This window comes from Panthera pardus, unplaced genomic scaffold, assembly GCF_024362965.1.
Source record: "Panthera pardus isolate Hobbes unplaced genomic scaffold, ASM2436296v1 HiC_scaffold_3, whole genome shotgun sequence".
NCBI lineage: Eukaryota > Metazoa > Chordata > Mammalia > Carnivora > Felidae > Panthera > Panthera pardus.
This window is the reverse complement of record NW_026526876.1, coordinates 36,573,348-36,598,709: the sequence shown is the minus strand read 5'-3', so window position 1 is coordinate 36,598,709 and position 25,362 is coordinate 36,573,348. Positions and strand designations below refer to the sequence as shown.

The 25,362-nt window shown below is 44.7% G+C and overlaps 1 protein-coding gene across 1 annotated transcript in view; it reads right to left on the bottom strand.

The window, feature by feature from the left end:
• Positions 1-6,969: 6,969 nt before the first annotated feature.
• Positions 6,970-25,362, bottom strand: part of KPNB1 (karyopherin subunit beta 1) — a 28,360-nt gene continuing 9,967 nt past the window's right edge. Inside the window, exons 7-22 of the mRNA XM_053892853.1 lie at positions 25,099-25,188; positions 24,635-24,745; positions 23,731-23,832; positions 21,707-21,931; positions 20,368-20,559; positions 19,461-19,591; positions 17,311-17,458; positions 16,914-16,985; positions 15,578-15,722; positions 14,283-14,365; positions 13,681-13,788; positions 13,168-13,311; positions 12,951-13,056; positions 12,193-12,307; positions 11,039-11,200; positions 6,970-10,115 (exon numbers count right to left, since the gene is read on the bottom strand). Coding sequence (XP_053748828.1) covers position 10,115; positions 11,039-11,200; positions 12,193-12,307; positions 12,951-13,056; positions 13,168-13,311; positions 13,681-13,788; positions 14,283-14,365; positions 15,578-15,722; positions 16,914-16,985; positions 17,311-17,458; positions 19,461-19,591; positions 20,368-20,559; positions 21,707-21,931; positions 23,731-23,832; positions 24,635-24,745; positions 25,099-25,188 — 1,935 coding nt within the window. The 3' untranslated portion in view covers positions 6,970-10,114. The remainder of the gene's footprint in view (positions 10,116-11,038; positions 11,201-12,192; positions 12,308-12,950; positions 13,057-13,167; positions 13,312-13,680; positions 13,789-14,282; positions 14,366-15,577; positions 15,723-16,913; positions 16,986-17,310; positions 17,459-19,460; positions 19,592-20,367; positions 20,560-21,706; positions 21,932-23,730; positions 23,833-24,634; positions 24,746-25,098; positions 25,189-25,362) is intronic.

Below are 25,362 nucleotides of genomic sequence, written 5' to 3'. Positions count from 1 at the left end.
CCACCCCCCACCCCTCCCCCCAGCCCCCCTCCCTCCCGCCCGCCCCGCTCCTCCTCCGCCGCCGCCGCCGCCGCCTCCTCCTCCTCCCCGGCTGCTCCGGGTTTCTCCAGCTGGGAAGGCGCCCGGGACCCCGCCGCTGCCACCACCACGTGGCGAGGGGCGGCCAGCCCCCGCGGTGCGGCGCGGCCTGGCAGCGCGCCCGGCGCCCCCCGGCTCCCCGCCGCGCCCGGCCCGCGCTCCGCGCCCCCTCCCCGACGCCTCCCTAACGCAGTGTGGCGTGGCGTGGCGCGTGTCGGGGCGCCTGCGGGCCGCGCAAGGGCTCAGGTGGCGCTTTGGGGTTTGCTTGGGGGCTGTGTATTTGGGGGGAAAGTGAAGCTATTTATTTGGATTTGGATTTGGGTTTGGGTTTTGGTCTTTGCTCTCTCGAGAAGGAAAATACTCGAGTTACTCTTCCTTGCTCTTGGGGATGGGGGCATTGCTCTGATAATAGAGACACGGACCATAGGGTCTAGTCGGAGAGATTAGAGTTAAATTTGGTAAGTTCTTCGGAAGTGAGAGTGAACTAAGGAGGTCAGAGGTTCGTTTAAGAAGGGAAGCGGCTTTCCTCCCCCTGACACAGTCCCCTCACCCACAGGCCAGTGAAGTGAAGGAATAACACATTTCACCCTTTCCACAAAGATGATTTGAGCACTTGCCAAACTGCTGGGCAGGAGGCACAAGTTTTTGTGTGCGTTTCCTTTCGTTTTGTTTTGCCACTTTCCCACCGTGTGACCTTGGGCAAATTACTTAACCTCTCTAAATAAAGTTGGAGATCTTTCCCAACCCAGGCACCCCTGGGGGAAGAATGGGGAATCAGAACTAAAGGTGCTGGGTGAATCCTCAGGAGGTGTTCATGAGTCATTTTGATTATTCCTTGGTGGATTCAACACCGTGGGCAGAGGCATGGTCAGCCTTGGCTGCAGGTATTGAATGATGAGAGGAAACTCTGAAGGACTCTGGCTAACTTCTGACAGGCCAACCAGGGAAGCAGGTTTATAGGCTTGGGGTAGGCTCAGCATTTAGCTGTGAAGCCTCCCATCTGGAGGGAAGGTTCAGGCTGCTGGGAACTGGAGCCTACTTTTCTGGCCCCTGGGGGGAGGAGGGATGAATCTGGAAGCGGGAGAGGAGGAAAGAAAAGGCGTTTTCCTTGTTGTGAGCTTTGAGAAGCCGCGACAGCAGCCATCTTGCCCCACTGTAGCGAGAAGATGGCTTTAGGGGTGAGCTTCCCCTCCCAGGAGAGCCTGCAGGGACTGTGAACTCTCTTCAAAGAAGGGGATCCTCAACTGGCTTCCTTCCTCCTCTTCCTGATGGGTTCCTTCCTAGTCCAGAACAGGAAGGCAGGTCAGCCACTTGCTCTCTGAGTCACAAGCTTTGTCAGAGCCATGTGGAACAACCCACCTGTCCTCTAGATATGAAGGCTACCGGGCTAGGACATCCATCACCCCACTAATCCCCGGGGGTAGACAGGTTTCACCTTCCTTACTGCTGCACAAGTTCTCTTCTAAAGCAGAAGAGCAGGCAAAAGATCAGAGGCTAGGCTGCAAGGTGTGGGGTTGTCTCTGGGGACTGGATGGGCATGAGCTTGACTGTGAAATGGGCACAGCCTCCCTCACTGGAAAGGGTAATGGTTCCAGGTACCCATCTGAGCACTCACTCTACAGAATAAGTTTTCCGCCCTTGCTGCTTCTGGGCCGCTCAGGGTACAGGCCTAAGTGACAGCCAAAAGGTTTATCCTGGGCTCTAGATGGCTGGTGGCAAAAGCCCAGCAGAGATTAGGCCTGGTTTAGGTGACCCTAAAATACACCCTCCCACCCGCCCACCCCCGCCAATCAGGACCTGATCTCATTGCGTTCTCCCTGTTTCCGGTTCTGTTATTCCAAACAGTTCTGAGAGCAGGGACTGTATCCCATCCATCTTCATATCACAAATGCCCCGATGGTGATGGTACTTACCCACCATACATTTATTCATCAAAGACTTCTTGGACACCTGTCAAGGGCTGGGTACTGAGACTAGCGATGAGCAAGGCTCTGAGTGACAAACATGTCTTTCTTGCCTTCACGGAACTTCTATTCTAGTGGGAGAGTCAGACCAAAAAAATAACTTAAAAATTATGGATTATGATAAAGGGTAAAAAGGCACAAGGGGGGAGCAATGGAGAAAAATGGGAGTCGGATCTGCTTTAGGTAAAATAGAGGTCTCCGGTGAGGTGACGTTTAAGCTAAATCTTGTTTTCTTCTTCTTTTTGAAGCTCCACCCTGCATATAAACCTCATAATGGCCTATCTTTTCTTTACGATGCACGGTTTCTATTTTTATTTTTATTTTTTTAAATTCCAGTGTAGTTCACATACAGTGCTATGTTAGTTTCAGGGGTACACTATAGTGATCCAACCGTTCCATACATCACTCCATGCTCATCATGACAAGTGTACTCCTAACCCCTTCACCTGTTTCATCCATCCCCCCCACCCCCACCTCCCCACTGGGAACCATCTGTTCTCTATAGTTAAGAGTCTGTTGGTTTGTTTGAAGATTTTACTTTTAAGTAATCTCTACACCTAATGGGGCAGAGGGTTTTTTTTTCTTCCAACTTACAACTCCGAGCTCCAGAGTCACATGCTCCACTGGACTGAGCCAGCCGGGCACCCCAAGAGTCTTGTTTTTTTGGTTTGTCTCTCTCCCTTTTTTTCCCCCTTTGTTCATTTGGTTTTTTTTGTTTGTTTGTTTCTTAAATTCCAATATGAGTGCAATCGTATGGTATTTGTGTTTTTCTGGTTTATTTCACTTAGCATTATACTCCTTAGATCCATCCATGTTGTTAACAAGTGGCAAAATTCCATTCTTTTTTAATGGCTGAATAATATTCCATTGTGCGTGTGTGTGTATGTTTATCTATATACACACATATATATACATATATATGTATGTATGTATATGCATGTATATGTATATATATATCACATTTTCTTTATCCATTCATCTATCAATGGACACCTGGACTGTTAAGCTACATCTTTAAGGGTAAGAAGGAGTGTGCTTGGTTGAATGAATAAATGAATGAGGCAGTGACTTTGGATTAATTAGCTCACCTCTCCAGGCCAGTTTCTTCATCTGAGAAAGCTAGAGATTGGTCTGAATGATCAGGGCTCATCATAACAGGGACAGGAAAAGGTAAAAACCTTTGGTGAAAGGGGAAGTGAGGTGGGAGAAGGAGAGAAGAGGGTGTGGTGGTCAGGCAGGAGTGGTAAAACATTTCTACATGGCATTCACAGGCCCAGCAGGAAAGGACCACAAAAGCAGGGCCGAGTCGCCCTTGCATGTTTCCTCCGTGGAAACCATCAGGGAGAGCCTGTCTCCCATTCCCAGGACTCTTGCTCTGGAGAAAAACTTTGTCATTCCTGTCCCAACCTTGCCTGAAAAGAGTAGGAGGAGGTGGCATTAGCAGCCGGCAAAGAGAGTGAATCAAAATAAAACCCAGATGACTCAAATAGAAGCAGGCAGGCAGGAAAATTGATTAGACACACGTGACAGACAGTGCAGGGTCTGGGTGCCACCTTAGCCCTCAGGTTCTAAACCTTAGAAAATTAGGGTTTGCTGCAGAACCATCCAGGGACTGGTCTGCCATCAAGTCAGAGGTTTGGGCAGTGATGGAAAGACTCATTCCTCTGGGGCACCTGCCTGGCTCAGGTGGAGCATGTGACTCTCGATCTCTGGGGGGTTGTGGGTTCAAGCCCCATGCTGCGGGTGGAGATTACTTTAAATTAAAAAAAAAAAAAAAAAAAAAAGACTCATTCCTTCAACAAATTCCCAAATTCCTGTGGCAGTAACACACGTCCTGTAATCACATTAAGCAAGACTTGAGTGGAAATAGTTGTGTGTGGTTTTTGTTTTTTGTTTTTTTTTTAATGGCTTCATATTCTCCAAGACCATGTTCATATCTGCTCTTTCCCAAACAGAACTTTTTTATAGAATTTTTAAAATTATTATATTGAATTTTTGAATACTTAATATTTGTCGCTATTCATTAGACCGTGAGCCCCATCAGAAGGAGATGGGGCTCCTTATTTGCTTCCTTCACTGTTGCATCCCCAGTGCCTTGAACAGTGCCTGGCACATAATAATAGCTGTTGATCAATTAATTAGTGCATGGTAAGTCACTGTGCTAAGAACTTTATATGGGCTACCTTTCACTGGGATCTCTGTCTTACAAATGACAAAACTGAGGGGTGCCTGCGTGGCTTGAGCGTCCAACTTTGACTCAGGTCATGATCTTGCAGTTCGTGGGTCCCAGCCCTACGATCGGCTTGCTGCTCTTAACGTATAGTCTGCTTTGGATCTTCTATCCCCCTTTCTGTCCCTCCCCTGCTCACACTCTCTCAAGAAAAAAAAGAAAAAGAAAAATGACAAAACTGAGGCTCAGGGAAGTTGAAGAATTTGCCCACGGTCATACTCAAAAGACTGTACAATATTTTGAAGGGCAAAGCTCAGAAAATAACAGGGAGAGATTATTCATACAGAGTCATTTCTTCATTCTCTTTCCCTCAGGATGGTGACAGGCTGCCCCCCTGCAGCCCGAGCTCAGTCCGGGTGCCAGAGCTGAGATGTACTTTCAGCTGAGGTCCTTTTCACGTGGAGGAGAGCTCAGCTCAGGAACTTACAGCCTAGGGGCTCCTGGGAGAGGGAACAGCTCTGGCTGTGCTGCCCAGGATCAGCTGACAGCGCCCGGGTAATTCAGATGTAGAGCTTACTCAGCAGCCCTGTGGCCTTTCTGGCCGCCAGGCACCTCTAACACCCTTCCCCCAACCCTGGTTCCCAAAAATCTTCTGGCTCAGTGGGAAGACGGGTAAGTACGAGGAGACGGTTCAAACTCCCAATTGGGAGGAAAGTTGATTTTAGGAGAAAATGCCACCCCTGACCCCTAAATTAAGACTTTGACCACCGTCAAAAGGTCAACAGCGGACCTCATTATTGAATCAAGGCAACGCGGCTTTGCTGTTTAATTCCAAGAACGCTTCATCCAGGGATCTCCCTGCTCGCACGGTGTAAGCTCGCTGGGAGCAGAGGCTCCACTGCATCCCACGTGGTTTGCAGCCGCCCAGTGGGACAAGCACCGCCTTAGCCCACGTGACTTGCGGCAAGGTTCTTAGCCCCTCCCCTGTGCTTGTTTCTTCATCTATAAAATGGGACTAAGTTGGTACCTTGGTTACAGCGTTGATGAGGATTACTTCTACCACTCTACATAAGATGCTTATTATAAGCCTGGCACTGGGTAAGTGCATGAAACAGACACCATATAGCGACTACTGACTAATCTTGTTCCCATTCCTCCAGCTAATTCAAGGCTAAGAGGCTAGCCTGAAGTCATCCAGCAAATGAGGAGGGGGAAGAGCTGGGAGCCTGGTATCCTGAGGCCCTCCTTTCTCAGGTTTCTGGATACTGCTAGGTGATGCATTTCCAGCAACTCCCCGAACTGTACTGACAATTATTTATTGAAGGTCTGCTATATGTCAGGCACTGCTCTAGGCTGGGGATACAGTGGTAAGGAAGACAGCCAAGGTCACTGCATCAGGGAGCTTACGTTATAATCGGGAAAACCGGCAATAAAAAATTTAAAATAGACTTTTAGATAGTGCTGCGAAGGAAATGCATGGCACATTACAAATATGGACAGCACAGACCCTCGTTTTGTATCGCTAAGGCACTGACAGCATCTGTCTAGGGCAAATGTGAGACAAGCTTGGGTGTTGGTATCTGAGACACCTGGCTTTGAATTCGAGCTCCACGTGGTCTGATGAATGTCTTCCTGCGCCTCTTTTCTCATTAGGAAAATGAGAACAGTGATTGCTAAAGTTGGTGTGAAAATTGATACAACGGGACACATAACATTTTCTCAGTGTTAAGTGTTTTTCACCTCCGGCAGGTCGGAGCTGGAACCCTTAGTGAGGCCAGGTGGAACCGTAGCCTCGTACTGTGTGTGCTTCTTGGGTGTTTGTCGGGGAGGGGTATGTGGGAACGGGGAATTACCTGGAGAACTCCTGAAAAGGAAGAAAAAAATTCCTGGGAGAAGCAGCCCCTCCCTGCGCCACGAACCGGTATCATTCTTTTTCTCTCGGTGCATGTTCCCTGGAGAAATGTCCTTGGTTGACTGCCATTGCCCAGGATTTAATGTCTTAGAAGAATTAGAAGTTACCCTTTATAACCCAGTAATCTCCAAAATTGGGCATAGAAATAAAATATTAGAACTTCTATTTATGTATTTTTCATATAATCGCTTTTTAATATCTATTTTTGTGTCTTATGTTACACAATATAGGGGTACAGTAGTACAGGTATATAATTTATAAACACATGGGGGTATGCATGATCAAAACTTTCTGACGGGGGTGCAATCAGAAAAGTGGAAGGCCACATGGAGGCTAAGGGAGGAAAATTACGGTCAGCCCTCAGTTCACTTGCCCAACATAAACCCAGAAAGTAGCCTGCAGGCATCACTACGCTAATAAGCAACAGTGAAGAACGTACCTAATCTCTTAAATCCCAAGTTAGTGTTTTTCCCTCTACAAATTTCGGGGGGGGGGGGGCGGGATGTGGAAGTAGAAATTAAATACACACTGCGAGCCATGTCAAAAGCCAGTTTTGGAGGAGCCATTAAACCAACCAGATTCGCCTGAAAAATATGCACAAGACAGAGACCATCTCCTGCGGGTTCAGAAGCACTCGGAACAAAAACCTCCTCCCCACCGCTTTGTAGGCCAGTTATTTTCACTCATTTCCCATCACACTACGCAGTGTCTGTTTTTAAGACCGATGTGTCCTTCCTTTCCCCAACTCACACGCACATCACCACCACACGTTCCAGCTTCTTTCAAACCATTCATTTCGCCTCCAAGGTGACACCATGTGGAACCAAAAATGAAGCAGCAAAATGTTGAAAATAAAAATAAAGCGGACTTTATTTAGAAGATAAAGATGGTGGTATCAGTTTTGGTTAATAAAGTTGGGCTCAAGTGTTTTAACAGGTCTTTAATGCCATCACAGACTGGCATGCCAAGGGCATTCTGAATGCCAATTACAGACTGAAGTTGTTTCAAAACCAAGATGCTATCAAAAGCTGATGGAGTTGAGATTTCTCATAAAAGTCGGACTAACACACTTCTTAAATATCAGAGTGACTAGATTACTTGGTTCTGAAAGTGAAAACACTACACTGAGCATTTCCCCTCCCTTTCTCCGCAAGTCCCTAAGGCAAGATTACAGTTGCCTCCGACAGTCCAAAGTTCAACATTTCAACAGAGGGGAGCTGAGGGGAACCAGGAAAATGAAAAGCAAAATTAATAAATGTAATCGTAATTGATATAGGCAGCTGCCACTTACGGCAAACCAAAGCCTAGTCCGATGCCCATTTGCTTCACATTTGCACTGACATCTTCCCAAGCAGACGGTAACTACATTCTTGAAGGAATGTGCCAAGACTAGGGTGGGGAAGGCCCAGACAGTGAGTGGACTGAATGCATTTTGCACCCAGTTACCTTAGGTGGTACAATCGATTAAGGGTAAAAAAGCCCAGACTCTGGAAAACCCACTAGCCAAAAGTAACTAGGAAAGAGGATTAAATGCATAACCAGTGTAGAACGCCTGCAAGGCACCAAGACCACAGTCCAACCAGCCCATTTTCCTCCTCTCCATCACTGAATGGATCTGGGAGAAAGCGTTAGTAACAGCACTTGTCAACTGCTTCCCTGGAACAAAACATGACAAAACACACGGAAGGTTTTGTTTCCATTATGGTTCTCGGTGTACTTTATTCTCCTGCTGTCTAGCTAAGCAGCCCACACAGGACAGAAATGGGTAGCACTGAGGAATGATCAGATTTTTTTTCTCCCCAACATTCCTGCCCCCTCCCTAAGCCCTGACCAACCCCTATCTATCAGGAATGGTTAGTGTATCACCCTCTCCTCAAGGGACAACTAACATTTAAACGGGATTAGAGGGTCAGGTCTCTTCTTAGTAGGGCTTAGCAGGTGGTACAAACTCTCTATTCACAACGGAGTCTTTCCTTCAAACACCTGTTTTTTGTGTTTTGTGTTTTCTTTTTTTTTTTTTTTTGTACACTGGTTCATAGATCGGCACTTGACTTTGAACCTGGCACCAAAAGGCACAATATCTGATACCCTGTACAAGAGCGATTAGAGATGCTGCCATATGGATGAGCAAAACCGAGCCAATCCCACTTATGAATGGAAGGCTTGGATGGGGAGGGGAAAATGGCAAAGAGAAAAATGTAAGCCCACATTTTTTTTTTGCTAGAATGGAAATGAAAGTGGGAATTTAAGGTCTTGTTTTTTAATCCTCCAAACACCAGGAAGCAATTAAAGATCTTCCTTGGTGTTTTTGAAAGCAGCATATTCAAAATGCCAGCAAAAAACTACTAGTAACTGCAAAAACCAAAAGGGGGTCAAAGCTCACCGACATCCCTCCTTATTGCTGAAAGATTCTAAACCCAAAATTCCGGGTGCCCTGTTCCCTTGTAAAAGGGAAAATAGCGAAGTCTGCTTTATGGTTCTCATAGCACATCACACTTTTAAAAAAATATTAAAGTGTGTGACCAGGGGAATGTCTGACACCATTTTATTAATCTTCAACTTCAGTGGAAAAATAAAACCTTTTTCAAGTGCCATTTTCATCACAAGAGTCCTAGTATATATATATATATGTATGTATATATATATACTTTTGTTTTTTAAGTTTTATTTTGTTGATTAGTTGGTTTTGAAGTGCAGCAAGAGACCAATACCGCATTGTAGTCAATCAAATAAAAGAGAACAGAAGGCCAAGCAGTTTCCAAATGGTTATTTTATCAGATTGTTTGAACATTAAATTTATCCTCGTTTGCAATCCAAAATAGTTACCTGAAGTTTGCTCTGTGTGTGTGTCTGTGTGTGTGCGCGTGTGTGTTTACTTTTATTGTGTATTTGTTTTTAAACTCTTTGGCACAATTTTCTGGGGGTGTTCAGACTGCCACCATACATGTCAGGAGAGACCTTTTCTTTTGTGCTGCTACTTCTGAGCATCTAAATTTTGGTTTGTTTGGGTTGTGGCTTTCTTTTGTTTTGAAGTCTGCATTCTTTATTTGTAACAATTGTATTTTAATTTTTTCTAGATCCTCTAACTCCAGAGTTTTCTTTTTCTCCCCCCCTCCCCCCCACTTCTACATTCACAGTTGAACCATATTATTAGGAAAGGCGCCTTGATGAAAAGATCAGGATACGGGAGCTCTGACCATTCGTCAGTGTTTTCCCTAGAAGGTAATTAAAAAAACAAAACAAAAAACAAAACCTAAAGAGCGTCTTTCCTTTTTTTTTCTTTTTTTTTTTTTTTTTTTACACATCTCTTGTGCTGCATCAGTAGACAGGACTTCGGTTAGTTTTATGAAATGCAACATCTAACCCCTTTTTTTCTGGGAAAAAGAAACTGCAATGACTTGAAGTTGAGAATGTGGATACCGCCTCACTCACACACACTCATTCTCAGACCGTAAAGAATCCCTCACCCTCCTTTTAGCCGGCACGCGTACAGTACCGTGTGGCAATGGTACACCAAAGGTGGGCTTGAGACCCAGGCTCCATCTTTCTTGTCAGTAGCAAAGGCCAGACTGCCTTTTACAACAAAGCACCACAGCTGAACCCAGTCCCTCCTCCTCTCCCAAACCAGTCACTCCACTCGGCACCGGCCAAAAGACAGAAAAGCTAGTTCTAGCCTGTCCTGGGAAGAGAGAACTTCCTTTTTTTTTTTTTTCCTAAGCAAATACATCCATCGTTTTTCTCTTTTCCAAGATGGCCGACGTTATGGTTTTCTACGAAGTCAGTGCTTACTTAGCTCACTAACAGCGCTGCTGTTGGCGGCTGCGGCTGCTGCTGTGGCAGGATTTTCAATGTGGTGTGTTTTCAAGCCTCACTCACTCATCCTCTCATTCCCAAACATTCAGCATCCGTGCACACTCCTCACTTCCGGGTTTTTCAAAAGATTGGAGATTTCCAGTGGGGGTCTCAGGTTATCATCCCAATGGTAACAGATCTAAAAACAGACGGAAAACAAGTCAACTTTGAGATCACATACAGTCGGAAGAGTCAAACGCTTCTGATTCCCACAATGAAGTGCTCACCAGCCTGAAATGAATCGGTCTAGTTTGTCCTAATAAAAGGACTAATTGTTTTTCTTGTCTTCCTATGTGCCAGCTACCTGCTCTCATTACCACCTATACTAAGAGGGTAGGAGGGAAGCTAACAAGATAAAACTCAAAATAGCCAATTTTATCGAGATCTTTGGAGTAAGACAATGAGTATGTTGAGAGTTGAAAAAATAAAGACTACATCTGAAAGCAAGGGTCAGGGGTGCCTGGGTGTCGACTCTTGATTTCAGCTCAGGTCATGATATCACAGTTAGCGAGCCCCTCTATGCTGACAATGCGGAGCCTGCTTGGGATTCTCTCTCCCTGCCTCTCCCCTCCCCTCTCTCAAAAATAAATAAAAAATTAAAAAAAAAAACAAAAAACAAAAAAGCAAGCGTCACACAACTCTTGACTTTGGATACCTTCTGCAGAGCTATGCAATGTCTAAAAGCGCTGCAGTAAAAAAAAAGTATAAAGAGCAGGAGGAAGGGAATAGCGAGTAGAAAAGAAAATTCTGGGAAAATGCCATTACCGATGACTTTATTAGGACCCAAAATCATGCGGGGCCTTCACTGAATTCTAGTTACATAAGTGCTGCTCTTCATCACCACAAGGAATCAAGTATTTGGCTCAAGGAAAGATTGAGGATGCCCGACCCTTCCACTAGTACAAGCCTGAGGAACAAAGGCTTGGCTCAAAAGCACTTATATGGGAAGGGATACAAAACAAAAGGCCATGAGACAGGCAGCCCTTGTCGGAACAGTCTGAAGAAACTGTGCCTCCTCCCCAAGAGAGTAGAAGGAAGAGGGCAATGGAGATGAGCTCTTACCAAGCTTGGTTCTTCAGTTTTCTCAGTTCTTTTGTTGCCCATGTAGCAAGGGTTTTTGCTTTGTTAGTCTTCGATCTCCGTCCTTCAGTTAACAGTTCATGGATCATTGGCCTAGCTTCTACTAATTTCAGTACGTCCTTCCCAAATGCTGTACACAAGTCCCTGTGCAGAACAAACACACCTGACAATGAGCTCCTTGGCCCGACACTGCTATCACGTTTTGAGCCTTCCAAACCAGTGCTAAGCAAGTTGTGGGTTTCTTCATATTTACCTGCTTTTTAACGTTTATTTGAGAGAGAGAGAGTGAACGCGAGCAGGGGAGAGGCAGAGAGAGGGAGACAGAATCCCAAACAGGCTCCAAGCTGCCAGCACAGAGCCTGACGCAGGGGTCGAACTCCCGAACCGTGAGGTCACGACCTGAGCCGAAATCAAGAGTCGGACACTTAACCAACTGAGCCTCCCAGGTGCCCCTGGATTCACTTGCTTTTTAAAGCTGGAAGAAATTTTAGGGATAAGTTGAGCACCTACCCTCAACAGATGCACAAAATGAACTCTAAAGAGAGAGGATGACTACTGCAGGTTCCACAACTAACTCATGGTTCTCTCTTCTAATGATGCCTCAGAAACTCTCAACAGAGGAGGCTAAACATAGGCAATCTGTTGCCCAGCCTCAGAATATGGGATGGACACAGATCTGATGCTGCTCCTATACCTCTGAGAACTCACTTCATAGTTTAGCGAAAAGAAATTAGAAACCTGGAGTCTGGAATAAGACCCAAGCTAAGGTTTGGAGTAAATTCTCACCTGTGAGAACTCGTAACAGGACACCATGGGTTCTATTAAAGAAATACCAGGACGCCTGGGTGGCTCAGTAGGTTAAGCGTCCCACTCTTGATTTCAGCTCTGATCACGATCTCATGGTTCATGGGATTGAGCCCCATGTCGGGCTCTATGCTGACAGGGCAGAGCCTGCTCAGGACTGTTTCTCTCTGCCCCTTCTCCCTCCCTCTCAAAATAAACAGACACTAAAAAAAGAAATATCCATGTCAAAGAAGTACACAATCACCATCCAGGCTACCCTCAAAATTCTTTACCACATGTCTTCGGATTTTCCAAAAGTTCTATTTAGCTACTGGAAACAGGATATAACCTACCCTATCAGTCCAGCAGCACAAGCTACTACTCCGTCTGTATGATCCTCATCTCCAGCAATGTGGTCAATGAAAGACAGAATAAATTCTACTCTGGGTTGTACCAGCATCACATCCGCTATAAAAGAAAGAGAAAGTCTGATGAAACTGTCCCACCCTGGCAGGACTGTACCCCCCATTTCAAAGTTTCCAAATACACTATCCCCCTCACAAGGCTGGCTTCAGGTGGGAGAATTAGCTGCACATAGTTATACCGAACTGTCCTTTCGCAGATTAAGATGTCATTCTTCACATCAACACAAGAGGCAGACAGTCCTTTTATTACAAGCAGAAATAATACAGAAGAGACTAATGGGACCTTTCCTCTAAGCCCATGGTATCAAAAGAGGTAAAGGACAAATACTTCCCTAGTCAGTAACAGAAATATCAGGTGACAGAGGAAATCTGATCTCCCAGTCCTTCAATTCAATTGCACTAGGGGTGTGTATGTGCTCACAGCTGCCACTCAGGGTTGGTGTAGACGCCAACCAGCACCACAGCCTTGCCGGATCCCATCCCTTACAATGCCCAAGAAAGGGGAGACAAAGCAGCAGAGGAAGAGGGAACAGAAATACGAAAGGCCATATTCTCTCCCAAAGCAACTCTCTTCATCAGGGCGCTTCCTTCTCCCCTTCCTTTCCATTCACAAGTGACAGAACTAGAGGCACAGCCCCTTTGGCTAAGTGAACTCTGGACTGAGTCAAGTGGGTTGTATACTCAACGGTGCACGTTCTCCTGGTCTCCCTTCAGTCCCTGGACAATTCCGGTATAGGCTTCCAAGCAGCCTTCCCTTAGCTCATTCAGGTAATCCACCATGTCATAGTCTGACTGTAAGAGACAAAACAGCACGTCCATCACTCCAAGAGCCTTTAGTTGCACGACTGTCAAAAATCCCCCTCATCCAATCAGGGCTGGACTTAAAGATAGCTTTAAGCCTACCTTGTCCACCTGGGCTTGGGAGGCCTGCTGAAGAGTATTCAAGACGACCTCTAGATATTTTTTAAACTCTCCACCAATAGCAAGGGCAATATCACCAAACACTGACAGAATCTGTGGCTTCACAGACCTGTGGACGTTTTCATTCTGATAAAGAGAGAAAAGCAAATGAATAAAAGTCACAACGTGTCCCGCCCAAAGGCTATGACGACTACTAATACGCTGTGTACAGACCACATAATCTCTGAAAAGAGGGATTATGTATGCACTTTACTGGCTTCCCTGCACCACCCCCACCCCTCCCCCCATTCCATGCAGCGAGCACATGCGTTCCTTTAACTTTACAACCTTACTTTATGGAATGACTTTGTGAAAACGAACAATTCCTTTCTTCCTAAGCCTACAGCCAACATTCCAGCAACTTAAAGAGTTCCCTCTCACTGAGTTTTTAACCATGTTTCCAACTGACGATTTCTTCAGATCCTAGTAGACTGGCTTGTGCGTGCAGACACTCACCCCCAGGTTCTCCAGGAGGAGCTGCATCACCTCGTCACAGAAAGGTAAGATGTTGGACTGCAGGGCACGGCATAGGTCTCCCACTAAGCCCACAGCTGCCAGACAAACCTGCAAAGAATCCAGGAAATGATCTTCCGAGCGGAAAAGGCCAACTGCGGGGTAAGGCATTATTTTTACTTAGCTGCTGCTCCTTTTATCACCTGAGCCTAGAGTGCAAGAAGAAAACATCCTCCCCTCTCTGAGATCAGTTCATTTTAACAACCAGTACATCAGGAAAAAAACTAAGGCCGTCCAAGGTTATCATTAAGAAAGGACAGAAATGACAGTATTCCCCAGGAACGATGGTGGCAAGAGCCAGGTGGTTTAAAAAAAAAAAGAGAGAAGGAAAAAACCCGGCTCTTAGGGCGCCATGCTGGTGCAGCTAATATCTTGGTTTTTTTCACGGACTACTTCTGGGGAGTTGCCCTGAGTTCAGACACTCAGGGCAACAGAATAAGTTCACACCCAGGGCCAGTGCACCGAGACTGTCTGGACTTTGTACCGCAATGACTGTCCGGTATAAGCGAGAATATAAACGTGTTCTATTGAAAAGCATGGACTACCTGGTACTCAGCATAGTTTTTCAATCCAATGCCCAGGAAGGGTTTAAAGGCCTCCATGTACTTTAGGAACTCACCACCCAACACTGCAAAGAAGCAAACTGTTAGCACCACAGGATATCACAGAAGTGAGCAAAAATAACCATCCTGGCTCTCCCAAAATGTATTCGCTCCACACAACACGTTGGGTGGAGCGTGCATTAATTACCAATTCTCCAGTGAAGATGTTAAGGCTGTCTCAGACAAGTCAAATTCCTAAGTGCTGGAAGGGCCTAACTCTTATGCCCCGAAGATAATGCCAAATCCCCACGGAGCGGGATTTCACTTTGGCTGAAAAAAAACCCAAGTGGTTTTTTTCACGGAACGTCAGGGTTAATTTTGAATTGGATGAGCTAACAATGCTGCCTCTTGGCCACCTCTTCACCTGGTTATAACATGTCTTCTCTGGCAGCCAGGTTTAAAACAGGGTCCATCCCTGGGCAATCCCATCAAGGACTTATTTAACAAGCCAGTCAGGGAAAGCAGACCAGGCTTCTTTCCGAATTCACCGCTCCGGGAGCCATAATGAACCGCCAGGTCCTGTCAGGGTGGTTACATGTGGCCAGATCAGTTGAACATATGCTTCTTATGCTAGAAATAGGTCTGCTCCTTGGAGAAGTAGTCCTCTGGTAATGGCCTTGGTAATACACTTTACAGGCCATCCCTGAAGAAGCATTCCAGGTTTCTGAAGTGCTCTTTAATGTGCTTTTAAATGGCCGTTCGAAGAGTCTTAAGCAGACGTGGCTCCCCCAAAGCAATTTTGTATAGTCAGACATATAACAACCAGAAAACCAATTAATTCCTAGAACCCTCAATGTTTTACTCCATCCCATACAAGGGACCATGCATGATGGGTCAACCCGGAGTCTGAAGCATTACAACTTGAACCAGAAGGTAGCAAGTTCCAGCAAAGAAAACAGAAACCTTTCCTTCCTCCATCCTTGAAAGGAACCAAACTTCAATAAAGCAAGTAGACTTTCAGGGTTAAAAGGAACCTGACGAACACGGGGTAGATGATAATAGTTTCTTCCCCAGAACAGTTGCCAATCTGAGATGCAAACTGGCCCCCCGTTTATTTCAGTGAGAGTGGCAAAGCAGTTATACACAAAGTTATGCTTATATTCAACCCAACTTTGCACTCCAGTCATGCCCCAGTAAATGAGAAGACAGGACTATGCTTTCTCTGGTCAAAAATTTCCCATGGCCATTGAAACTCCCATACCCTAAAGACACTCCCTGCCCAATCTTGGCTCACTGACCTTCCACCAGTGTGCTAACTGCCATTAGGGCATCCTCTTGCACTCCCCCAGACCCAGCTGTGCTTTGGAACATCCTTAACAGGGAGGCCATGACCACATCAGAGATCTGCAAAGCATCTTGATGTTGCACTTTCCGGAGAACATTCTGTGAAATGAACAAGAAAGAGTTCAGGATCTGTTGATTCTAAACCTTCCAATCAGAACACTAAACATACCTTCCTTAAAAAAAAAAAAAAAAAAAAAAAAAAAAAAAAAAAAATTAATTAAATTCCTTGACTTTCTAGCTTTCTTTTTTTTTTTGGAAATGCCAAATACACTTTTTGTAATCAAAAGCTTTCACAGTGTAAATCACCTGCAACAAAACATGCATTTTAAGATCCCTTCTATTCCCCAATTCAGAATGAACACAAGATGATCTTCCATGGTACATAAACTCATTTCTTCTGCATTTCATTTATGTCTGATAAACCCATCAGTAGCCTCCATATTCCAATCTTCCTGGAATGGCACTTGAATTTACTTCAGCTTTAAAGAAGAACAGGTTATATTATAGTTCCTACTCATAAAACAAAAAAGCAATCCTTCCTATATCCTAACCTATTTACAGATGATAGGAAAGAAATAGCTTTGATAAAATAAAGCCAACTGAATTATCCTAATTCAGTACTCCTCAAACCTCCCTCCTTAGCCTTTAATTTGTTTCAACTAATGTTACCAGATCATTCCTGCATTTGTCGGATAACTCAAGAAAGACCTTAACAGTCAAGCTTAAACAAAAAAAATTAAGTTTGGCTAAGAAAGAAAAGAGAGTTCATAGGGAAGATGACCTAGTTAGCATCACTGAATACTAAAACCTAGTACCTATGTAAGCATTAGACAATTTCCAGGGTTTTCCTACCTTTGGTTAAAAAAGGGAATAGCACCTCAGCCACTCCATGAGCCCAGTCATGAATGGGTGATGTTGGATTTAAAGATTCCCGGTCTCCCCTCAAAAGACTACTCTGAGTAACAGGTACTATAAATGACATAAATTATAATAAAGCTTCCAATAGGAACTGTTGTTTCAAAAGATGATGGCAGAAAAACTCAAGGCTTCATTTTTTTAGCCGAGTGAACCACAGCTGGGAGCCAAATCTGGCTGGGCTGCATTTGGACAACCCACTAAAAAAACCAAGACTGGAAGCTGCCAACACAACATAGCTGTACAACATCATAAAACGAGCAGTTTCCTCCCCTAAACTGGGCAAAAGACAAATCCTGTCTTTACGGACAGAGAAGAAAAGAGAACACTTTCTGATCGGCCTCAGAACTGGTAAGCGATAAAGCACCACTGTACCTGAAGAGTTGCGCAGAGCAAAGACTGAAGGTCATTGAACTGGATCCTATCCGATGTGCTCTGGATATGTGACTACAAAGAAAAGAAGATCATCATATTCTGAATAAACACCTTCTAAAAGAGCGCTGAACTTCCTCAATGCTTCCATTTTTGCTGGGTTTAGCAAGACCATTAAATAATCTTTACTGATTCTAACGTAGGAAATAAAAAACTTACAGATGTATATGATGTGATGTGTCTAAGTAACTGGGATGAGCAATGCAGATTTAAAGAGGCAACATTTTTTGTATAAGCCTTACGTCGTTCTGAGAAAATATATATTTACACGTAAATGCAAACACCAAGAAGAGAGGATGGGCCTCCCACCTCCGACCCAGCCAGGAAAGCCCAGTCTCACCTCCATCTGGAGCACCTGCTGCAGTCGCTCCATGATAACCAGAGTAGTCTTCTGAACCGCAGGGTAACAATCCTTGGCACTGTTTTTCACAATTTCCATCAGAGATTCATATGCAGAACTCCTCAGGTTGTTCTGGTGTCCATCAGGTCTGTAAGGAAGACACAACAACAATCTTAAAGTCTCACCTGAGAAAAAGAATAGAGTTGTTATGACATAGACCTTGTTGCAAAGAAAATAAGGATCCTATGGGGGGCGCCTGGGGCGGGGGGGGTGCTCAGTCGGTTAAGCATCTGACTTCAGCTCAGGTCATGATCTCATGGTTCGTGAGTCTGAGCCCAGAGCTGTCAGCACAGAGCCTGGAGCCTACTTCAGATTCTGTTTCCCTCTCTGCCCCTCCCCCACTTACAGTCTCAAAAATAACATTTAAAAAAAAACAAAAAGGGAAGAAAATAAGGATCCTAGAACTGGTACGGTAGCAAACGTGGTTTGAGTTTGACAACACAATACAACCAGGAAATAAATTTTCAACTGTGAAGCCAACGGCTATCTTCATTATGGGTCTCCAGAGCTGGTTAAACTTTAGAATAACTCTTTGGAAATGGGCTGAAATTATAGGGAAACAAATTAGTTTAAAATGCTGAAGGGTGCCTGGGTGGCTCAGCCAGTTAAGCATCCAACTTTGGCTCAGGTCATGATCTCACCGTTCGTGGGTTTGAGCCCCGTGAGCTGTGCTGTCTGTGCTGACGGCTTAGAGCCTGGTTTAGATTCTGTGTCTCCCTCTCTCTCTCTCAAAAATAAACATTAAAAGAAAAAAAAAAAAAAAAAGAATTTAGGTTTATGGGGGGAGGGGATAAAAATAAAATGCAGACGAAAGCATGTGGACAAATGAAGACGTTGCCTGAATAGCTAAGAAAAAGATAATTTTCTTCATTCATCTGTGAAAGATTGTATTATATATACTCTTGATCAGAGAGGTAAAGATAAACTAAGGAAGCATGGAAGAGTTTAAACCCAGCCTTCTTCCTAATGGTTTCTTTTGAGCATGGCTTTAGGTATAGCTCACATACAACCAAAATTAAAGGTCGTTCCAACTTATAACCCCTTAGAACTACATTTCACGGGCGCATGGCTGGCTCAGTCGGTGGAGCATGTCACTCTTGTTCTTGGGGTTGTTAAGTTCGAGCTGCATATTGGGGGTAGAGATTACTTAAAAACAAATCTTTATTTTTTAAAATATTTTCTTTTAATTTTTAATGTTCGTTTACTCTTGAGAGAGACAGAGCACAAGTGGGGGAGGGGCAGAGAGAGGAGACACAGAATCTGAAGCAGGCTCTGGGCTCCGAACTGTCAGCACAGAGCCTGACATGGGGCTCGAACCCATGAACCACAAGATCATGACCTGAGCTGAAGTAGGACACTTAACCGACTAAGCCACCCAGACGCCCCTAAAAATAAATCTTTAAAAAATTTTTTTCAAAAGCTCAGTTCTAAAACAACTGCATTTTAATGCCAAGTTCTTCACCTATTTTAAAAAGTAGTAATTAATGATCTGGTGTGGCAATTAAATCCATAATAAGAGCTACGATTTCCTTTATACCATAATCAAAGGCTCCTGTTACCAGTAGACACTGAAAAATGAAGGGACCTCTCTAGACCAATTCCTCTTTATATGAGACTATTTTCTGACTTCACTTGTAACCTCAACATTCTAAGGTAGACATAGTCTGTATTTTCTTCTTTTTTTAAATGTTTATTTTTGAGAGAGAGAGGGAAACAGAGTGTGAGTGGGGGAGGGGCACAGAGCCCAATGCGGGGCTCAAACCCACAAACTGTGAGATCGTGACCTGAGTCGAAGTCAGACGTTTAACCGACTGAGCCACCAGGGCGCCCATGTATTTTCTTCTCTTATTTTTTAGCCCCAACATGGGGCTCAAACTCATGACCCTGAAATCAAGAGTTGCATGCTCTCACGATGGAGCCAGCCAGGTGTCCCTTTCTCTTATTTAAACAAATAGTGTACCAGAAGACTCTTTTAATGTTTCCTGTTACTATGTTCCCATGATTAGGTTATACAGAGGCGCCCCCCACCACACACAAGGCAAAAGGATTTGGATGCAAAGATACCACCCACTTCTGTATATATCAGTCACCTGTCTGTAGTTTCTAGAAGCTTCTGAACTATGAGTTCAAAAGAAGAAGATAAGCAATAGGTAGCTGGTTCTTCCTGATCATCAGCCACATCTGCAGCTTCATAAGCAGCTTCAGCCAGACTGGAGAAAGCCTTAAACAGAGACAGAGTCAACATTAGTCCTGAAAAGAACCCCTCCCCAGGACAACCTCATTTCTCCTTAACATACTATGGGCAGTGTTCCTTTCCAACTGACCTAAGAATAAATCAATGCTAGTGAATCCTCAACTTTTCCTGTCAAAGTCCTAAGACAATCACTTAACAAGAGGTATCCTTAAAATTAAATATTTATGTATTTGTTTATTTATATTGTTTGTCCCACCCCAAACTCTCTCAGCAGCAGAGTTCTTTCATCTGCCACAAATACCTGCCACTACGTCATTTCTTTTTCCACTTACAGAAAGGCTTTTTAGCCCCACTCCTTCCTTGTCTGAACTTCCTCCCCCACACCCCCAAAGGTCCCTCATGAACTACCTTCAGCCTGCACTGACTCAGCACTTGGGCCGCCTACCTTCCTTCTCTTTTGCCCCCTTCTCAGCAATGGTACTTTTCGTAGCTAGCAACTCTCTACCTTAATCAAAATTTCTTGTTCCCCAAGCAACTGAAGAAAGAAAACCAGGTCCAGATAGTTTTCCCACCGGGTTAGCATGACTGTTCTAAATGGTTTGGGAACCAGTTCACCATGAGTCAACAGCTCCCACTGGCTCATGCAATTGGCATCCCCCACATTTTAATTGAAGAAATGAGAAAGGAGATGCTATTCAGAAAAGGCCTTCCAGTGAGGTAGACCCATTTCTCTCCCACACTTCCTACCTCCTTGCCCATGGCTCAGCCCAGCTCCATATCTCAGTGGAAAGAAGAGCCCTTACCCAGCACACGTTTGAAGCCACTCTGGGTTCAGCACTGAGGCCCTCAATCAGACACTGCAGCAGGGGAGTTAAGTAGACATCATTGATGGCAGCTTCAGGGAGCAGTTCACAAATTCGGCCCACAGTCCACGCGGTTGTATCTCGAACAACTACACTGGGGTCTTTCATTAATTCTATTAGGGTGGGCATAGCCTGCAAAAATAGCAATTAGCAAAGCGAAGCAAAGATTAAGATTCATGTCGACTGACACCTCGGAGGGGGAAATGCCGATGGTTGGGATTTTTCCTTAAAAATTTTTTTCAGTACTCTCTACACCCAACATGGGGTTCCAACTCACGACTCCAAGACCAAGAGTCCCACGGTCTTCTGACTGAGCTACCCAGTGCCCCCTGATGGTTGGGTTTTAACCCAAAGCATCAAGACAGTGTGTCATTTTAGAAGATACGTCTGTCCTGTATCCAACAGTGTGATCAAAACAAAAGGAAAAGTGAAACAGTCCTCTCTTCACCAAATCCCAGCAGAGAGTTTTATTAGAAGTCTAGCAAGAAACGGGCGCCTGGGTGGCTCAGTCGGTTAAGCGTCCGACTTCAGCTCAGGTCACGATCTCGCCATCCGTGAGTTCGAGCCCCGCGTCGGGCTCTGGGCTGACGGCTCGGAGCCTGGAGCCTGCTTCCAATTCTGTGTCTCCCTCTCTCTCTGCCCCTCCCCCGTTCATGCTCGGTCTCTCTCTGTCTCAAAAATAAATAAAACCTTAAAAAAAAAAAAAAATTAAAAAAAAAAAGTCTAGCAAGAAAAAGCTTCCAGCAGACTTCCGCCGAATCTCTCAGGTGGTGCACCTCCACGCAGTGGCGATGGCGTGTGGCTCCACTGGGAGAGGCCGAGTTCCACCGCACTGCGCTCCGATCCAATGGGCTCTCGTAGCGCTTTGTAACAGTAAAATAAACACCCTGTTTCCACAAGACTTTTCGTTACACAGATATCATTGTGTCCCAAGGACAGAATCATCACATAAAAATTACGGGGAAGGTTTATGACACAGCAGGTAAGTGAAAACACAAGTCCTGAGACTGCTGCACAGGAAGATGCCCATCCTGCCGCACACACATATGTGCACACAGAAGACAGCGACACAGATCAACGCTAAGAGTTAAGAATGTTATCCTTCAGCACGTGATTAAAGGGGACTTTTTCTGCCTTTCTGTCAAGTCCTGAGTTTTGTTAACAATCCAGAAATTACCTTTGTGGAGGACTACGTACAGTTTCGTTTTTAAAATAAAGGCACACTCTCAAGTAAAAAGCTCAAGTAATAAATATCCCATTTAAAAGCCCCCAGCCTCACCTGTATAACTAGTGGTTTGAGCTGATTGGGCTCTGGTCCTTCCAAGATACAGCCAAAAGCCATTACTGCTGCATCCCGGTACCGCCAATCCGGGTTCTTGATGTGTTCTTTAATGAAGGGGAGGACATGTGGGACGATGTCATCTTCACAGCAGGTGGCCAGAAGCATGAGGCACACGCCTGCTGCTTTGCAGGGGTTCCAGTCGTCGTCGTCGTCATTTTCGTCCTGATGAAGAGAATGTGGCACTAGTTCAGTTTTTGTTCAAAGAATCACTTCAACTCAAAAAAAAAAATCCACTACCTCCAAAGGTCTTCTGACTACTCCCAGATGTCACTGGAACTTAAGTTTTGCGGATGTACATAAAATATAAAACCTTTCCACGTACAAACGTATATATACGTATATACAATATTAAAGTTTACTTATTTATTCTGAGAGAGCACACAGGCACGTGAGCAGGGGAGGAACAGAGCGAGAATCCCCAACAGGCTCCACGCTGTCGGCGTGGAGCCCAACGCAGAGCTCGATCTCATGAGCCAGGAGATCGTGACCGGAGCCGAAATCAGGAGTTGGACACTCAACCGACTGAGCCACCCCATGAAAACCTTTCTGTTTGAATCTCTTCTATAAAGACTCATCGCAGCATAGCCTGTGATGCAGACAGAGGGAAGTCCCACTTCATACTACACAAGGACACAGACGACTCGCGCTACATGCAACAAGAAGGATGAAACTGGGACACACGGCAAGTGAAAGGCAAAGCAAGAGTATATGCCGTATGATTCTAGTTATGTAAAGCCCAAATTCAGTCAAAATTAATTTACGGTAGTAAAGGTGAGGGAGTGAATGACTCGGAAGAAGCCGTGAGGCGGCTTCTGGTGTGCTAATAATTATTACAGTTCAATGAAAAGTTAAACCAAAACCAACGTCAAAACCAAGATTCCATTCGCATTTCTCCGGAAACTAGAATTCAAGGCCTAGCTTCCTGACTGTGGCTACTCACACCACACAATCAATTTAAGGTAGGCTGCCTTAGGCACCTTCAGGATATTACACACCTAAAGAATGATTTGTTCCCAAATGCGAAAAACACAACAAAAATGTACAAAAGCGAAGACACTAAGGTCAAAAGATAAAAAGTGGCTGTAAAACTCAAAGATGAGACGAAAATTTGAGAGAGAACCCAGTCCACTTCAAACCAAATACGTCTCTACTTATCTTTTGAGATTGTTGTATTGAAAGTCACGTACTTTCCTAAAACCAAGTAACCTCCCTGCTTCCAAGGAAATTCTGCAGTGCTCAAAGTGACAACAAGGTTTCCTCAGAGCACTCCCAGCCCTCTGGTAATATTTTACATGTATCAGGAGGGAGGAGATACACAATCTTTCCAAACACCACACCAAGAAAGACTGTCATGCCCCAAATCAAAAGGGAACGATGCCAAGATACACTCCTTATAAAATACACTTCTGTATATATCCCTTATACCCCCATCTTTATGAAGTCATTACTTTTCCTTTGTCCTGAATCTTATGGATGTTAATAATCATGAAGGATCAGAAATTTCTTCCACGGGTTGACGTCCTTCACTGGGATGTGAATAATTCTCAGCCAACCTCACCAACATTTGAAAAGTGTACACACGTACTGTGAACTCATGAGAACAATCCAGATGTTAGCAGATAAATTAAGTGGCCTAAACTAGTACATCTCTCTCGCTAACCTTCACTGCAACTTTCGTAGCGTAGGTCCCCCCGCACGCCTTTGGACAAGGCTCAAATCAGAGCAGCAGCGGATGTAGCTCGTCTGCCATCAAGACCGAAACGGTCAGACCCAGTCCTCCCTCACAAACAACTCAGAGTCCAGAGGATCTTAGAGATCTGTTTGGTTGTTCCCGAGTCAAGCGGAACAGAACGCCAACCGGCTGCAGAGTTGCCGAGTTCCCTCACGGAAACTGTTCCGCAGCAAATCAATCCTCAACAAGGTTTCACGGCTTCCCCGGCTAGATCTGTGAGGTAACTCACCTGTTTGGTTAGTGTCTGTGTGAGGATGGGAACCAGGTACTGGAGTGCTCCCTTGGCATAAAACTTGCTGGTGTGCTCAGGAGGTCGTCCTTGTTCGGCTGCCTGAGGAAAAACATAAAAGCAAATTCTGGACGGCGGCAAACAGGCGGATACTAGAGGCATACAATAAGAGGTGCCCAGGGGTCTGTACAGAAATACACCTAGCAAATGTAACATTCGCTGTGATCTCTGGAGGCGCTCACTTTTTGGTCTACTTCAATGGGATTCTTTTAGGCCATACATATAAATCCACCTTAAAGGGCCAAGGCAATCGTAAGAACTACATTCCTTTTTCACAAGCTCAATTCATATTAACAAGATGTCATCTAACTAACCTTTGGATCAAGAGATGTACTAAGTTTATGTAATGATGCCAAAAATAAAACTGTTTCTTAGTGTGCAAGACAGTGAAGGCTGGAAACAAAGCTTGAGTTCAAAGACTGCAAAGTGCAGAACTAGCCCCTCTGTCTAGATCAAATTCCTTCACCAGAGTTAGTAAACTGGCAATTATGCATCCCGTGCTTGCATAAGGACTTCCAAAAGGAAATAATTCGGCGTCAGACATCACCTCATTAAATGGTGACTGCCAGCTGCCCCCTTGTGTTCACGGTACTAATACCAACATTTATAATAAATCCTGTCTGGCTGATTGGTAAAAGCATGACATGCCTCACTAAGGGTCTGTCTCCCTCCTGAGAAGCTTTGGCTAGCAGAGAAAGCAAAATCTCTACAAATGGAGACGCCCTCTAAGCCGAGTCAAAATAAGGCCTTCCCAGAGGAGAGTAATGCCCATAAAGGAGCTACGTCCCGAAGCCCAAAGAGAAACAGCCCTCTCCCCGCGGCACCGACTTTCTCCCAGGCTCACCTCAGAAGCCTCAATGGCCAAGTCCATTTCCTCATCACACACATTGGACCAGAATTCTATCCCTTGTAGGGCCACCTCATCAATGTCACTTTTCATTGCTTCAATTGTGATCTTAAGAGGAAAAAAAAATGACACCGCAGACCCCGATTAAGTGCTAGTTCAAGTTAGACCCCTGCTTCTAACCACAGACACTCAAGTGTCAAAAACGTAGATTTATGAACGCTACGTCTGGAAGGAAAGGTAGAAACAGGAAACTGATTTAAAAATACACTCTTTACCAGCACAAAGATAGTACAAGTCTGCTTAGTACATTAGTGATGAGCGTCAACATTAACACTCAGGACTCCAGGAGTTTTCTTGATTTCAGAACATTAAGTAAAAAAATTACAGAAATAACAAGACAGCAAAAACGATGGGCTTTGCAACTAGCTACATGCTGAAATACATAGAACAGAAATACTTACAGCAAAAAGAGCAGGACCCATATACGTCTCCATGTACTGATAATATAAGGACATTATCTTTACCAGATTTTGTAAGGCAGCCACTCGTACCTTTTAAGAAGAAAAGATTACTTTGCTATTTAGTTTAACAATGTAGTCTGACAAAGACATAGAACTACTTCACACAAATGGGACAGTAACCTAAAGGGTCAGTTGAGGTACATTTGGGTAATGTCATCATTTCCCAAAAATCAATCTCTTCCCTTAGTTTTTTTCACTAGCCCT